Raw genomic sequence first — 17874 nt, forward strand, 5'->3', positions numbered from 1 at the left:
GGGAGGCTGCCCCATGGTTCAGCCAAGTGGATCGCTGGAGCCGTGATCCAAAACTGTGACAAATCCCTGCCAGCGGCCCAGCTTGTGACAAAGGGATGGCTCCAGCCATCGGTGACACCTTCACACACCCCTGCGCTGAAGGCAGCCGCAGGAAACACCGTGACAAGCGAGGGGAAGCTGGCTCATTCGCGGGCCTCCTCTGCCTGGAGGGATCAATTGCTCAGTGCAGGGTGATGCTAAACCTCACCTCCAGGCTGGGACCCCAGGATGAAGGACGGAGTAACGTATTCACACAAAGCAGGGAAAGAGTACCCCGCAGCAGAGGATGCTAGCTGTAAAAACTGATTCTTTTGGCAAGAAGTAACGGGGACTAACTGAGGAATGACTTAATCCGCTCTGACTCTCCTGGCAAGACTGACTATGCAATACCAGCAGGTCTGATACTTTTTTTCCATGCAGGGCAGCAATGCGCAGTGATTCAATGCAGGAGGAGCTGTATCGCAAACAGGGGAAACCAACACAAGCAATTAGATGACAAGCGATTTTATTTTGCAAAACAATCACTATACAGCAACAAATACAATTGCAAATCGGATTGAAAAACATGAACTACCTACCACCAGCCATTCAAGAAATGCCTCTTTTATGGTAACAGGCTCTAGAATTATCAGAAAAAACACAGGTTTGTAACAGCAGACTGTATTCCTTGACATCCCAGCATACAGCATGTTTATTTGTTTGCTTTTTCTCTTTGCTAAAGTTGAAGTGGCTTTTATACGCTTGACTTTTCCAAGTGTGAAAGTAATTTACCTTCCTGCAGTGGGAATTGCTGGAGTTGCAGAGGGAATTGCTTTAGCAATCTGACTAGTGAGGGAACTCGACACACACCTAGGATAGAAATCTACTTGCGTCGATGTTCATAGCAAACGTGATCTACTCTTCAAGGCGTTTGCCTTCGAAGGGACATTTGTACTTGGGTTTCAAACAGTATTTGGTCCAGCATGGGAAAAACCTGCTCACATATGGTAGCCCACACAGGCTGCCTTTCGACTCCCTTTGGGTCGTGTCTATAGGCAAACTTAGATTTGTAAGCAGTCACGATGAGGTTACTACTGTACCTTAGTAGAGCGTTGAATGGATAATACCATTTACTGCTGTACAGTGAAAATATGCATAGCCCTTGTGGGCACACAATTTCCCTCATCAGTATTAGTTTTTCCTTTACTGTCGCTGGACAGATGTTTGCTCAGCTTTGATTTCTTTCTGCTTGTGGTTACATAGAAACAGAACTCTGCAGATGGGGCAGAAGCACTTTTTCTTTTGTCTCTACAACTTGAGGGATTATTAGGTTGGGGTTTTCCCCCAGCTACCCAAACAAGGTTTCACCATTCCTTTTGTCTGGATTGTCTCTGCTTTGTTACAGAGTTGGGTCTCAGGCACCCAACATAGCTGCTGGCTCAACATGCCTGTCAAAAAGAAACACAACGGATGCAGTTTCCAGGAAGCTGGCTCTATCTTCTTTAGTGGGCGTTACGTATTTACAAAACCGTTGTTTTTAAAACCAACACTCTTCTTGAGAAGTGAAGATTAATATGAGCTTTTTCAGTGAACATCTAGAGTCATGTAACGTAACTTGTTTTTTTTTTTTTATTTAACAGCACAAAACTCTTGATTCCTTTTCATCTAACTCCACAGCATTCTAGGATTCTTTCTATGGAAGGATGATTACGATTACAAAGGTCTTTGCTTGAATCAAGACAAGAAAGCTCATTTTAATGCATGAAATAAATGACTTGGTGTGTTACACCATTCTAACTTTGGACTCATAGGTGGATTAACTAAGCTTCATTTTCTAGAATATGTCAATTTTAAAAGCAGAATAAAAAAACTTGAGTCTCAGGTGAACACTGTTCTCACTAGCTGGTGTTCAGCTTCAGAGAAGCTGAGGTTCAGTAGTACCACAGACTCTCTCCCATGTTGGCAAAAGGCATAAAAAAAAACCACTGCAAGGCTGATTTATATTAATTGATAGTATGATCAGAGCAACGTGGTATAAACAGTTTTGTTGTTTTTTTCTTTCTGTCTGTTGTTTTTCTGGAAAAATGGGAAGAGGCTTTTAATGCACCCCACTTGACACTGTTTCCATGTGAATTCTTAGGATTTCTCTAAGCAAAAGTATAACAAATACAAGGCAGAAATCGGAATCCTCCAGATGCACTTAGCATGGTTCTAAACTCACTGTCCTTCGTATAAAACAACCGACTTACAAACAGTACTAGGTACTTTACAGTGTGAAAAAGCTTTTTGCAGAGCTGAAATGTCGTGTGTGGGGCTGTTAGGAGTTCATCTTCAGTAAAATGTTTAGAGATTTTGTTTTGTCTTTGTACTGCTGTGACAGCTTAGCCAAAATCCCCCTTTGGTCCACTGAATATTTACTGCCTAGTAACTGTGCATTTACTACCTGAATTTAATGATGGGGAATCCTGTGCTACTAATGATTAGAATCCTTCTCCACAGACATTAAAATCTTCCCTATGAGTCTTTTCAGATCAAACCCCAACACACACACGCACACATACAAATTAAGAAGGAAAAAGAACAGATCAAAAGCTTCCAACACACAATGTTAACCTAATACATGTATCAAGTATAGCTCAACTGACAGTGCAAAGTTTAGTTAAGAGATTTCAAAAGGAAAAGATCAAAGAATCTGCAAGAATGTACTGGTCATTTCATAATGTCTACTGTACATATAGTATCAGCAGATTATTATCCGCTGATGAGTAATACTACCATATTACCTTCAGTGTCCTCTTAGTGTCCGTAAGATAGTGTTGGAGTTCTCACAGGTAACTCCGTTAGATTGGTTGTTTATATATCTCTGCCCTTTACCTTTTATGCATACTTTTTCTAATACTTTTCATAGTCAATATAATCCCACTTTGCTCAGATTTTAAGATGCCCTATTTATGGATGAATCGCCATGGCAACCCAGTCTAGGGAGCTCATTTTATTTATTCATGTTCTATAATTTACAGGCATCTCTGTTATGTTTAATCGCTGTTATCTGAGTGCCTGAGTGTATACATAAGACACCACTGAAGGAGCGGAAACAACATCTTAATAGTTTTTTCTGTGTTTCAACTTTAGCAAAAGAAAAAAAAATAAATAAATCTACCATTCACTGTTACTACAGGAGTTTAAAAAAAAAAAAAGAAAAAGAAAGAAAAAAAGCCAGAACCAAACTACTGTGGATTTTTTAAAAATCCAGAATCCAAACTCAGCCATCTTTGGAGACCCTTTTACAAATGTCTGGACCCCACAAAAATCATACCTTTGTGAAGAAAGGGAAGGAAGGGAAGAAGAAAGGAATCCTTTTTCTAGCATCACAGAAGAGACTTGCATCTGGCACTAAAACAGGGTCACGGCTTTTAGTTGTTACAGAAAGCAACTTCATGCTAAAATTTTCATCTTTTTTAAATGTATTCTTACGAATAGGGAAAAAAAACCCTGCTAACATCTACTTTTACATACCTAAAATTGCAACACCAAAGGGTGCAAGAGACACAGATACTGTGAATAAAGAAGTAGTATATTCAAGTATATGAGGAGGGCGTATCACAAATGGCCACAGAGAAATATATATATCTATAATACTGTATCAAACAGATGGAAAGGATGTGAAACCGGTGGTGCGTACACAAATCTAGCCGCTTAACCAACTTTCTAATCAGACACAAGTCCATTGGGGTGGAAGTGCTTGCTTTCAACAGCTTTTTTACGTCACTTCCCCAAGCATGGTTCAAATGTTTTCAACTACTATTTTTAGTTATTAGTTAAATAATTTATTGGCTTTTCAGCTATACACTGACATAATTAACCAGGTCCAAAAAAATGTTAATAACTTAATTCAACTTTTGTTCTACTTATTTATACAAAATAACACATTTTTTTTTAATTAAACTTGAATTTCTCTATATGCCCTTCCTTCTGGTAAGCAGACTGTTAATTTAACCTATAATAACTTACAATGGGCAACTTTTTTATTTCCCCATCTATCAACAGAACAGTGAAATGAGCAACTTGGGATATTAACAAGGCTTTTCAGAAAGAGGTGGATGGCCTTCAGGCACATGAAAGGTAAAAATGCATTTTATCATAGTACGGTACTCCATGCAAGACAGAGCAGAGCAACAATAATTGTCCAATGTAACATACTGCAGTTGTATACCCATATAAAGCCAGTGTCTTCCTGTTGTAAATGGAGATCAGGCCAATTTCTGCATCTATTTAATTTTTTTTTCTGTTTTTTTAAGTGTATGGTAACTACAAGTCCTGGGATGAGACTTAGTTTTAGACATGGTAAAGAATGAATGTAACACCTGCTCTGAGCCCATTCCTGCCAAGAGCTCATGCCTAAATATTATTACTTCATACAATGCAAAATGAGCAAATTCATAAGCCCTGCTTAGCGAGGGCTGCTGTGACATCTTCAGCGAGGGTAGCAAGCTGGGGAGATTCAAGCAGGTTGATGCTTCCAGAGGACGAGACGTTGCTGAGTCTGCGTGGCGAAGCCACGCTGGACCTGCCTGGTGACTGCGTGATGATCTCAGCCCCATGATCGACACGAGCTTTAGCGTGCTCTCTGAAGTTTAGCTTCTGGCTGTCAATCTGCTCCAGGAAAGGAAAGAATTTAACACATTATATATATTCACCAAATTATCTCGTTGGAGATCATCATTTGGGTCTCATTTTGTTTACTTTTAAGAACTCTTACAAGGATTGAAGCTTCTTCACTCCTTAGAATAATTGAAACTGAAGATTTTTTCACCTTGTTTAATATATGTTGACTTACTATGTTACATTCTCTTACCATTTCCGTCTCTGATGGATGCCTTAATGTGCAGTACCATTGCTCCTAGCTGTATGAACTTAATAGACATTTTATGGGCATTGTGATTTGTTTTTGAAATATGTTTTTACAAATGTTTGTGGAGTGATCTTACTTTCAAGCTGTCTTCCTCCTGTTTCACAAAGCAGCCCTGATCCCCTGGGATATCCATACTACAAACTTATTAGATCATACCTATGCTGTACAACGGTCCCAAACAAGGTTTATCTCTAGGGGGAAAGCCAGCGCACAAACTACAGGATGTTTCACTTTAAGATTCACTCTCAGCTTAGATGTGGATGTGAGATTGGTCATTCCAAATTCCAAAGGGAGCAAATGGCATGTGAGTGTGCTTGAAGGAGAACAAACAGACGTTTCCTACTCAATTCAGGGCCATTGCGGAATTCACAGCTCTAATAATTTCACTGGGCCAGGGGCACAGTGGTAGCCTTTTCTCTGACGGCTGTCCCCTTACCTTGACATTACCACCGCCAGGTACGTGGTGGGCATTTTCCAGTGAACCAACTTTAGCCTGAGCTTTTTCTTTGAAATCCAGTTTCACGCTCTCAATTTTCACACGCCCACCTCCTACACAGAAAAAGGAAATACAGATTAAGAGGCTGGAGTGGCTCAGGCGAAAGTCTGGCCTGATGCACACAGGTGCACTCATGTTACTTCCCTTTTAGTTGAGATCTAATGGTTTTAAAGAAGCACAGAATACCACACTGCAAGTTCAGTAAAATACAAAATCTTCAACACATATTCAAACCCTATGTATGTGCTGCAGTCCTACTGATTTTCATGGGATTTAAGCACATGCTTAAGTATTTTGCTATCTTCAGTCTGCATTTCAGTATCTTATCAAAGTGATGTTATGCCGCAGCAGCATCCTGCATTTTTTTTTTTATTGACTCTCTAAAATAGGTGGTCCCATACCTTTATGTCTTTATATATTTAGTTAAGAATATTATTTTTATTACCAAAGTGTATTATTTACTTTCTCTTGGACTATAAAAGAGAATGGCATCATCCATAACAGGATTAGGTCTTTGCTTTGTCCCACATCCCAGAAATTCATACAATACCTGGCTTGTGGTGGATATTCTTGAGCGAGCCACACTTGGAAGTCACATGACTCAAGTCGATCTTCTTGGTTACAATTTGTACCTGTCAAAAGTGCACACACACACACAAATTACAGGAATGAAAATAATGAAATAAATAAAAAGCCAAGCCCTGCAGAGGAAGAGCCCAAGCCTCTGCAAACCACTGGAAAAGGAGAGACAGTTAGTGGAAAACAGACCATGCCACAAAGGAGGAAACACCTGGATTAATACAGCAAGCTTCCTTCCCACCTAGGGAAAGGACAGAGCTGGTTAAGCTTTACTATTAGCAAAAAGAAGAGAAGGACAAAGCAGATCAGCTTGTGGGTTCTTTCTAAAATGTTTCTGAGCCTCCTCTCAGGGTGGATGCTCCGAAGCCCTGCATGCAGCAGGACCCATCCCATTTGCTTCTGCTCTTGAATGTGCATCCTGGCAACTAGGAATATTTCAGTGACTGTTTTCTTTCCTCTACCATCTGTTTCATATTTTTCTGCATCTAAATATGGTATGCATTTCAGCTCAATCCACTATGGAGAATCTGATGAATCTACAAATGTGACTCCTGCAGCTGTACCTGAGCTTGGTTGAGTGTTCAGCCAGCCTGCTCGATGGTGCTCACCAGATAGCAGTGGCATCGCTCCGCTCAGCCAGGCAGCAGCACAGGCACCCTCCCTCCTCCTGCTGCTCTGTGCCCTGCTGCCGGCCGCGTTGCCATGACTCTGCTGAGCCCAGCTCAGGAACAGCCACAGAGTGACACTCCCGCCTTGCTGTGCTCCCAGCTAGCTCCCAGATGCGGCCCATAATCACAATGACTGTGTTAGCAGGTCTTAAGAAGTTGCAGCCCCTCCAGGCCAGACAGGAGCTCCAGGATGACTGCAACGCCACTGGTTTGCTCACATCACCAGCAATGACTTAAGCCAGCACTGGTGGCTGTACTGAATCTGTTTGGATCAGACATGCCCACACCATCAGCTCTTCCATCTTATCATTTCCATCAGAGGGGTCAGAGCTGCCTTAAGCTATTCCAGCGTGATTGCTAGAACTAATGGGTGTCTGGTCAAACCCTGAGAAACCTCAGTTTGTTATACTGGAATAATGCTGTGGCATTAGCATTAGCACTCAGCACGCTGGCTGATCACACTTTCTGAGCTTTCTTTGTCCTTACGTTTTATTTTTCTTCCTCTTCCTCTCAGGTCAGCTGAGGAAGGACTGACACACCAGAAGATGAACAACTGTGAGGCTGAAGTCTCACTGTGAGCTGGTGTCTCTTTCTGGAAATAACTTTCTTGGGCCACTCTCATGAAAGGTACTGAACCATTTTGGCTCACACTGAACTTTTACTGCCAGCACCCTTGGGCGTTTAGAGATAACCCTTCTTCTCTCATTTCCTTTTCCCATCCAAGTTCTGGAAACGTGTTGTGCTCTGTGGAGAAAGATCAGGAGGCCACCACTGCATACACAGGGCTCACACAACTACCAGGCCAGACTCACATGTGAAACAGTAACAAGAAGGAAAGTAGCGCTCAGAGGAAGGGAGACAGAGGGGTCTGGCTGTGCAAGGTGGGTCACCACAGTGGAGATGCCTGTTCACAGGGTGTCTGTACTACTTACATTTCCTCCCCCTGCAGAATGTCTGATGTTATCTCTGGAACCACACCGGGACTGAATATCGCTAAAATCGATCTTCTTGTTTAAAATCCTAACCTAAAAGGAATCGGAGGTAACTTACTATATACCATACACACACTCCACCAGGGTGCAGGTCAAGGGAACCAGGGTAACTTTTCCTCCTGCTGTGACTCCTTCTTCTGACACTTGTATTGAAATGTGAGAAAGCAAACCACGCCAATCTGTATGCTTAGTATGTTAACACAGCATATGTAAATGCACTATGCTGCTCTTTTTTCTACCTCACGAAGTGGTGGTGAAATACAAAGGGGAAAACTTTTATACTGGGAGATATGAGAGGTGGCTTTTCCCTGAAAAGCTCAAAGAACTTCTTGCTTGCCTGGACTGGACATAGTCCTTGGACAGCCTGTCCTAGGCTCTCTTGAGTGATGGCCAGTGTTTCTGCTGAACTGGTCACAAGGAGAAGATGGAAACCCTTCTTCCCACAGCTCAGCGCTCCAGCCTTTGATGCAGAAATCCCAGATCCAGCCAGCTCAGGCACGGGTTGAAATCCTGAGGTATTTCGCCCCTCATTCTGCCATACAGCCATCACAGCAGCTACATTCATACAACAGACCCTCAGAGTGTCCTGTGAAAGGGGACTGACAAAATTAAACTGAAGTCAGAGCTCTCTACTGCTCTCTCTCTTTACTGTCGTTTACTAAAGGGCAATGCAGAAAACAGCAGCATCTGGAAACCTACAGCTGCAATCACTGCTTCTTGATTTCTGGTGCTGCCCATAAAGTTGGTTACAACTTTCTGGTGCTAGCAGCACTGTGCTTCTCCCCCGTGCTCTTTGTTTCTGGCAGAACAAGTACCCGACTTTCCCTTGATGGTGCCAGCCTCCCTTACAGATGCAAGGAGCCCACATTCTTTCTATGTTACCTTAGCCACAGATGCACTGCAGGCATATGACAGTGAGGTGAACTCTGCGAAGAGAAGGCCAAGCTGTCCCGTGCTTGACCCCCTTCTTGACCCCTATGCCAAAGCAGTTCCTCCACCTGGCAGAACTCAGGTGCCACCAATGACTGTCCTCCCTGGGAAGGATGTGCTGCTGCATGGCAGTTACCAGTAGGCAGGGACAACCGGGTGCAGGGCACACACCTGAGTGACACCACTTCCAGACTTCTTTCTGAGCAAGGGCAGGGGATTGTGCTCACTAGTGTTAGGCTTTTCAGGTGTGTGAGAAGGTGTTTCTGGCCAAGGCTGCACCTGCCTTCTTTGCACCAGGAGCTTTTACTTACTTAAAGAGTGCCACCCATGCAGCATATTCTTTCTCTGGGTTAAATATGAAGTCTTTATTCAAATGTTATGTTGGATTTTATTTATCTCTACGTTACTAATATACAATATGAATTTACAGAAAGCCACGGAATTTTGGGCATTACCTATTCATTTTGCTAAATGGCACTTGTAGAGCCTTCACTGGCATATTACTTAGCACACTCCTGTTGGCTGCTGTTGTAGGTAAACCTACAGTGACTAACCGATATTGAGATAAGAGAGAAGGACAGATACACCAGGGTACTTTACTGAGGCTTCTTACCACTCCAGGAACACAAAGCAGCTGCAAACCAGCTGAAGTGGTCAGTGGGAGGAAGAAGAGTGCTGTGCAGTTTCTGCTTCAGGTCTTCAAACTGCCCCAGGCTCCCTGATAAATCTGAGACAAATCACTCCCTCTGTGCCTCACCTCTCCAGACTAGGAAAAGACTATTTTCCCCCTTACAGGGATATCAGATTTTGTAGCTCTTGGCTCCTGCAGTGGGGATAATGTCACATTTTAGATAACAAGTTGAATCCTCTGGCACTGAGCACCTGGAGCTCAGTGACTTAAGCCCAGTAAACTCCAAGAATAAATTTTCAAGAGGGCCACACTTTGCAGCTAATGTGAAGAATTTCTTCACAGCAAGACGGTTCATGGGTCCCCCTCATTACATATAATGTAACCACTACATCAGTCAAACTATTAGGATGTTAAGTGTTCTCTCGCTTTAATAGGTAAAGATCTGTGGTGATGGCATACTCAGCAATAAGGAGGATGACAGCACCAGAAAACTCCACAATTGGTAGGTCACCTTCAGAAGGGCATCTTCGGTAGGCAAACTGACTTCTGTCTTTCTCTCTCCTATCTGCTTAATCCATCCAACTAAACCAAAGTCCACTGAAACATGAAAGCAAATGCCTTTAGAGTTTTATGCTTGTGCTTTCTCTCAACATACTATTGGTTTAAAAATGTACCCCAGTACTATACAAGACAGGTGTCACATCAGTTACAGAAACACACGTCAGATATGCAGTCAGATCTGGCTCCCAGGGAGCTTCAGGCCAGACACAACTGGGCAAAACCAAAAGCCTTCCTAGCACTTTCTGAGCACATCTCTCTCAGCAATGGATCAGCAGCACCTCTTAGCCACGGCCACAGGGATGCATTTGCTCTGAAAATGCTGACTTAGGGGTCATGACAAGACCTCAGCGCTGTGGACTGGGGGCCTGTAGCTTAAAAATGGATCCAAAGCAAGGTGATAAGTTGAGCGGGTGCCTTTGATCAAGGGCCTAAAGGTTGATTTGCACCCGGAAGTCTGACAGTTTATGAGTCTCATGGCCCATGGACCTGGCTAGCAGATATGTAAAGGACCAATCATCTCAATTACTCTCTCTGTCTCACTGGGTGAAGTGTGTCCCTGTGTAGAGGGGCCTGCAGGAGACTTATGTATCATTTATGTCCTATGCTGAGGGCTGAAGTGAGCTGAGTGATGTGGATGTGTTCTGCTGGTCATCTGGCACAGGGAGGAACTGCACTGATCCAGGTTTTCCCTGATGATCTGTTTCTCCCTTTCCTGCAATATATCAATACCCCTGCACATATTTAAATCATGACTGCCCTCTATAACTAAGTGTTCCACAAACTAATGGAGCCTTGTTTCCTATAGATTAAGGCTTTAAACTGCTTAATCCCTCCATCCTATATTCTTCAGCAAGCCCTATCCCCTCTTGCCAGCAATATCTCCCAAGCTTTCTCCCAGGTCTGCTAGACTGGGCAAATAGAAGCCAATACACAATTGGCCAGCTGTTTGTTGTCTCTGTCTGATTGTGGAGAAGGGGCTGAGTTATCATTGCCTTTCCCCCAGTGACAGTGTTTTGCTGAGTATCTGTTTCATATCCAGTCAACGACTATCACCCAACTTGGAGGGATCACCTGTGTTTCTAACCCCTGCTCCCTTGCCAGCACTGGTTGAAATGGGCCAACAAGTTACAAACGAGTTGAGGAAGGCTGAGACTGCCAGCCAGACAGCATGACTGCACGAGCTTTGTTTCCTTTGAGAAACCAGACTGTAAACATCAGAGGAAGAGTACCAGAGAGGGACAGGAACTATTTAGGCTAAAGAGAAACTTTGGCTTGCAAACAAAGAATGTAAACTGACTGTGAATTATTTGAAGCTGGAATCTAGAGGGAAATTTGTAACTATCAGAGCAGGGAGGCTCTGGAACTGCCTCCCAGGGGAACAGAGCTACGACAAGAAAATGGTAAACTTTTATGATGGCACTTGATGAAAGGAATTAGATGATGCAGCTGCCTGCGACAGAGACAGCATGAACACCATGACTCACCAGAAAGGTCTCTGTTTTCCTGAGTGTGTATGTACTTCTTGTGTGGGGGTGGAGGTGTGGTAGGGATGTACATATATGCACTTCAGTTGTGCTGCACATTAAATGAAAGATCAATCCTGCTCATGCTCTCATTCAGGAAAGGGAACATTTTAGTCTGTGGCAGAAACGGGACTGCTTTCTATTCACACCCACTAAACATCCCAACAAGACAGGCTCCCTCATAACCCTTGTGCTGACCTGCCATTCTGAAATGTGTACATTCTCTTCTGATCGGATGCTGGTTTGGCCAGGTATGCTGGACAGGGCCTGGAAATTAGTGTTTTGATCAGGACCAAGCTGCGGTTCCTCAGCATTTGTCATATCCATGTGAAGTTAAACCACAGTGGAAAAATTAAGCCTTACAGACAACGCTGGGTTTATTCCACAAAACCACATTGCCCAAGGATAAAAATGGCTTCTGTCTGAAGTCCTGGAAGCTTTACAGACCTTACCCTCACTCTGTCCTCTGATGACTCCTCAGCAGTAGTCCAGAAGTGAAGTCCAGGGCAGACTGTGTGCCGACGTACACACAGTACAGCCTCACTGACTCACGCTACTTCTAGGTAGTCCCCAGCAGGAATCAGACACTGTTCTCCAATACCTTCTGTGCTGTTTGAATGCTGTCTGTCAAAGCATCAAGAGATGCAGGGCATTTATGGGTAGCCTGCTAGGAAACCAAGCGTTGAAGGTATTTTTCTCAGAGTTCATCTAAATGGAGGCATATATTGATCTGCACTCAGCAGGGTAAACTCTAACTCCCTTCCTACATATAGTGGCCCGACTGGCAATCTAAACATGAAGGGGCTGTGGTCCAAAGGCAACATCTACACTAGATCACAGGGGATGTTTTGGGTTACACTGGCTAACACAAAGAGACATGACAGGCTGGCAATACCTGTGAATCTCCCAGTTAGATATATGCCTCCCTATGGCTGTTCACAGAAAGTGAGTTTGGATTTCAAAGTCTCCATGTACAACAGCCTCCAGTCTGGGGACCTGGAGCAGACTCTCCTCTGTCAGTACTGCACCACTGTGTTCAAGATAAGCAAAAATTTGTAGAAACACTGAGTGGAAGGCAAAGAAATGCAAGAGAGAATTTAGTTCAGTTGTGCCTCACAGTTGTGCTAAAGACAACATCAATGATTGAAAAGTGCTTAGGAAAGAAAAAGAATTATGTTCCGTTGCTGCCCAGAATCATTCAGTTCAGCTGCTTTTCACAACAAGAGGGAAACCCCCTAACATATCAGCATCTGGGCAGAGAATCCATAAACAGCTTCCCTCCTGTGGCTTACTACCCTGGTACACACCAAGACAAAGATATTCAAAGAACAAAAATTGTGATGTTGATAAAATTACAGGCTCTGAATATATTTTCCAAGAAGCTGATGATTTATGTTCTCCCTGCTTTGCAATTATGGCCTCTGAGAAGCTCTACCACAAACAATGTGCCTAAAGCATTTAAAAATACTCTAGCTTGGCTCCACTTGCCATTTGAACATGCTTTGGGGCTGTGATATTGGGAAAAGCTCCCAGACTCCTAACAACTCATCAAAGAGGACAGGTTCTTTGTACTTACCACAGCATCACAGTGATTTGACACAGCTAGACATTATTTCAGTTTTTGGTCTCCTGGTTAACACAGGGATTGAGTGAGACAAGAATTGGTCTTGCATAGGAAGCAAGGTTAAGGTTAAAACCTCATTAGAATCAAGAGGCAGTTCTAAGTGCTTCCAAATCTATGTGCTGCCAAGGACAGATGATACTACAGCTTTCATGCTCCTGGCAGAGGCTACAGGTAGAGGACAGCGAGGGGGCAGAGTATTTATTTGGCCTAGCAAAGCCCTTAAAGAGAAAGACTGTGCCTCAGACTTTCCACATCTACAAACAGGGCTTGCGATCATGTTCAGCCTTTGCACTCCTGAAATTACTGGATACACACGCTAGTGAAGCTGCCAGCCTACAAGCTAGTGAGATTCAAAATAAAAGTCTGTGCTGGGCATAGCATGGGCAAAATAATGCATCATCCTCATCTTGCTCTTAGCAAAAGGTGAACAGATAGGTTCATTTCTGACTTTTAAAAACGTACCCAGAGGCAGACACTGAGCATGTAATATTTCAGCCTGAACAGTTAAATGGTGAAACAATGACAAACAACTGAAAATAGGTACTTTCAATGGGAAGTATCAGTAACATAGAAGAGATGTCTTGTGATCAGCCATGTCTTTAGTACTTGCATAGGACAACGATGGCTGATTTACAAGCTTCTTTCTACCTATTTGCAAATCACTGTATTCATCTAATTAATAAGGCGGCCACACTGAACTAGGCGTGTCCCTATCAATAAAGGGAGAAAGGCCTACAGAGAAACACTGAGAGGTTTTGTGTAATTGTGCTGGGAAATACAAAGCGAAATGACCACTTTCCATGCCGAAGAGTTTACAGTCAAGAGACAACAGCTGAATTTAACACACAGCTCAAGGAAGTGCAAGGTCCACGTCAGATGAACTGTGACACGTGTTCTGTAATAATAATCCTCACTAAATCTGGGGAGCTGATCAAAAGAATGGTAAAAGAAATTGAAGGAGATTCACGCACACCAAATAAAAAAGATCCTAGGAGCTCAATTAATTCAGTTAATTAACACAGGATCCTTGTTTTAGTACTCCCTTAAACAAAAAACCAACCAGATTTTGCTAAACTACAGGGTTTGATACTTAAATTTTAGAGGCAACAGTCCCTACTTGCGGAAAGAGTACTAATAGCATCAAGTATCAAGTGTTTAGCATCAGGTATCGCAGTTTTCAAATCAGTTTCCTTATCTTTAAGAAGGGATGAGTTTTGAGTCACTATGTCTGGATTTTCTTTACTCCAGCATAATGGAGAAAATTAAGTTGTTCAGTTCAAGTTCAAAACAATATCTTGCGTTTATCTCGTCATACAAGCTGGCTTTCCCAAAGCTCAGCAGGTATGTCCCTTAGCATTTCTTTTTATTGTTCAAATCCAAATTTCCAAGATAAAAGCTAAGGTTTTTATCCCTTCCTTTCCTGCCCTTTCCCATCTAGCAAAATAAACTCTTTTCCTCGCCTTTCCATGGAAGACAGAACACTATTATATGACTAAAGAGCTCTGATCCAGATTATGTATTGCCTGAGCATTTTTCCCAAAGGAACAACCTTCCCCATGTTATTGCCAAAATCTAGACTAGTTAGAGCTCAGCTGAAAATGCCTCCTCTGCTGAACTTGCTGCTGGGATGACTCAGACTTTCACAGGAATTTATGTCCTGGTAATTTCAATCTACTCCAGAAAAAAATACAGCTTCTCCCCTAAGAGACCAACAACGTATGGTATGTCACGGATGGGATTTGTCTCTAACATTAGCCAGCTAAGAGTTGGAACTGGTCGCTTAAGATGCCACTGTAGTCGGTGGAAAGATACTGAATCCTCCGGAAAGTCATACTTTCAACTCTAGGCTAGACAGATCGAACACACCCCATCCAACTAGCAGAAATCAGTGCACTGCTGCTAACTGCCTTCAAAAGAGGGAGAAGCATCGACTTATGGCTACTGTAGTCGATGGAAGTTTTGTTACTGGCTAGAGCCCCATCAGCCCCATAAGCCCAGACAGCTTATGACCCTCCTGATTGTAGTTCACAGTTTGTCCTCAATGAGCGTGCTGCACATTTTACAGATGGTTGAGGCACAGCAGTGATGTTACTCTGTCCTAGCCACATAGAAAGTGAATGTCAGATCTGGACAGAAAGTCCCAATTCCCTGCTCATTTCTACCAACCAAACACCTTTCCTCAAGAAACTTTCTGAAACTTGCTAGAGCCTGGCAACGATTGCTTCATTTTTCTAAAATATGAGTCAGGAAGAAGAATCTTGCTTTTTATCCAAAATAATTCAAGGCTTAACTGTACAGACTGTACTCGGGCAAGCCTTCCATTAAATGAGTGCAGTCTGAACACAGGAGCTGCAAGAGGTTATTTCTGTACAATCTGCAATGATCAGCCAAAATTCTAAATTTCCAAAATTTAAAAATTATGGTTTTGAGCTGTGACAGAGTTTTGAAGTTATGCCTGAAACTCCTAAGTTCTCTTTGCATTTGTAGATCTGCAATTAACAAGGGATGAATTAGTTTCTAATTTTCAGTCCAGAACAAATCCCTTCAAATGTCTTGTAAATCCACAAAACCAGGAATGTTATAAAGGAAACAAAAGCAGACTGACAGAGATGAATTTATCTTACAGTTATGAACTGTTGACTTGGTAAATGCACAAACTTATTCTAATGAATGCAGCTAACAGTGTGGAAACAATTGCCTCCCAGTCTCTCATTAGCTAAGCACTTTAACAACAGCCATGTTACAACATCAATGCACCCTAAACAGCTGCCTCCTGTGGCTCTGGTTTGGGAAAGCACCAAAGCTTGAACCTTATAGCTCATTTATGTTCATCACTGTCCTGAGCAGGGACATTCTCAAAGCGTTGGCTCACTTATGTCACAGATCACAATGGATTGGAGAAAAAGTGTACGATGTGCCAGAAGGAGATGGGAGACAGAATGGGACCCAGTAACAACTCAGACTGCACTTTTTGTTAAGCCTATATTCTCCACTACCTTTTAGGACACTCTTCATCAACCAGTGCAACGATAGCATATAATCTAGATCTTCAGATTAATTTTTGGGCCATCACCAGTGTTTGGAACATGGAGCAAAGACATGTGAAACAGGAGGAAGAGGAGTTATAAGATGCCATCTCAAGGGGAACTTGCTAAATACCCTTTTGACCTGCAGTTCTCCCAGGAGGTGCTCAGCTCTTGGTAGGCCACCAGACCTGTCTGTCTCTGCACTGACTTTGCATCCTGGCAGGCTGTAGCTCAGGCCCGGAACACTTCAGGAGCCTACTGTTCTCTGCAGACTGGGTCATAAGTTGTGATGATGGGGGGTGGGGCTGTGCTGTGGGGGAATCTCTCCTGCCATCCAAACTGATTTTGAAGCTAACAAAAAATTGTGCAAAGAAGACAACAGATATCCATCCAAGCCTCCTCCTCTGCCCAGCTCTGAGATGTCTTATCCTTCCCTGTGCCTGTCTCTGTTATCATTTAATACAGATGCCTATTCTCCTTGCCAGCATTTTTGTGGTTTCTGGACAGGTTCTACTGAATAGCTGTGTCATCAATTTATTTAGACTTTCTGACCCATGACTAAATGCACTTTGTTTTCTACAGTTTAGGGAAGATGGTGAAGGTCTCTCTTAATCTTCCTAAAAACCTTCAAGGAACACTTCAATCTTCAACATGGCTTAGGTATTTCATTTTTCTATGTGTCATCTTACTTCTTACAAGGTGCCTGGCTGTTACTATAGTTAGTGATATTTTAAACCTTATGCATGCCATTCTAGTTTGTACAGCTCCATTCACTTCGATGAAGCTATGCTGATTCACATCCATTGAAGTTCTTGCTCATGGCTGAGTTTTGGTGCATACATTTTAAGATTAAATTAAAATATATCTAGGTTGGCTTTATCCTTTGTTGGCCTATGATGCTTTATAAATACTCTGCCTGGTCAGTAATGAAATTATTCAATTGGTGCACTTTTGTACTCCGATATGGTACAAACCACATCCATAGACAGAATTTGAAGAAGAAAAAAAAAGTCCGAGCAGAAAAGAAAAACTCCATTCTTGGCATCTGAAACAGATTTCCAACCCCTTCCCCCAGTTCTCCCATGCTTCCCTTGGGCTGTCTGAGAAATAACAGATGCAAATGGGTTACTTCTGAAAGCACAGCATTTCCTCCACAGCTGATGCGGTGCGAAAATCCATCTGAAGCCCAGCAGACATACCCATGAGCAAGTCACCTCTGAGGTTTGCCAAGAATGATACATTTTACCATACTCTACTATAAAGAGAAAACCAGACAACCACCTACTGGCTGCATCACAGAGCGGAGAAGCCCTCATTTCTCCAGACTGCAGAATACCAATTAAACACATCTCAAGCCATCTATTCCTAGTAGGAGCTTAATGCAGTGCAAAGTTAGCTTGCTTCTTCCCCTAGAAGCGTGCTCTTCCCCCCCCGCCATCAGGTGGAGCGATTTCTCTCCTTTGTTTCTGTGGCTGGCAAGTCAGACCTGCAGTAAAATCAGTCTGCTGTCTGATGAGTTTTTGATGAAATTCAAGGCTGAAGCACTGCATTTCTTGATTTATTTAGCATTCAGACATCCCCTGCTTCTTCATTTCTACACCTCAGCCTCTGGCAGTTTCGGAGTGCGGCTGCTTTCTCTAGGACAGCTGTAAGCTAAGAAAAGACCTTGTGCTAGGTTCAGATATGCCTCTGGTAAAAGGATAGTCTGTCTCCAAATGACACTTTTGGGCTGCATATCTGTATTCCTTTAGTGATTTGCATGTCATGTTTATGTACTTAACTTGTCCAGATATATGGTGGCTATTTGTCTGCTTGTTTTTCCTGTGGTTATTGCTATCGGCACTTCCAGTTCAGGTTATAAAACTTGAGCAGCTTTTTGTTTGTTTCATGTATCATCACTAAAAGCAGATAGCA

The 17874-nt window shown here is 42.8% G+C and overlaps 1 protein-coding gene across 25 annotated transcripts in view; it reads right to left on the reverse strand.

Annotated features, from left to right (window-relative positions):
- Positions 1–527: 527 nt before the first annotated feature.
- MAP2 (microtubule associated protein 2) overlaps positions 528–17874 on the reverse strand; it is a 238052-nt gene continuing 220705 nt past the window's right edge. For 16 of the 25 annotated variants that reach the window (XM_076342139.1, XM_076342136.1, XM_076342137.1 and 13 more), the window contains 4 exons: positions 7606–7698; positions 5977–6058; positions 5367–5479; positions 528–4671 (listed from right to left, as the gene is read on the reverse strand). In XM_076342139.1, coding sequence (XP_076198254.1) covers positions 4456–4671; positions 5367–5479; positions 5977–6058; positions 7606–7698 — 504 coding nt within the window. In that variant the 3' untranslated portion in view covers positions 528–4455. The remainder of the gene's footprint in view (positions 4672–5366; positions 5480–5976; positions 6059–7605; positions 7699–17874) is intronic. The other 9 variants (XM_076342154.1, XM_076342153.1, XM_076342158.1 and 6 more) reach the window with 1 other exon arrangement.

The sequence above is a fragment of the Aptenodytes patagonicus genome, chromosome 6, assembly GCF_965638725.1.
Source record: "Aptenodytes patagonicus chromosome 6, bAptPat1.pri.cur, whole genome shotgun sequence".
Lineage (NCBI taxonomy): Eukaryota > Metazoa > Chordata > Aves > Sphenisciformes > Spheniscidae > Aptenodytes > Aptenodytes patagonicus.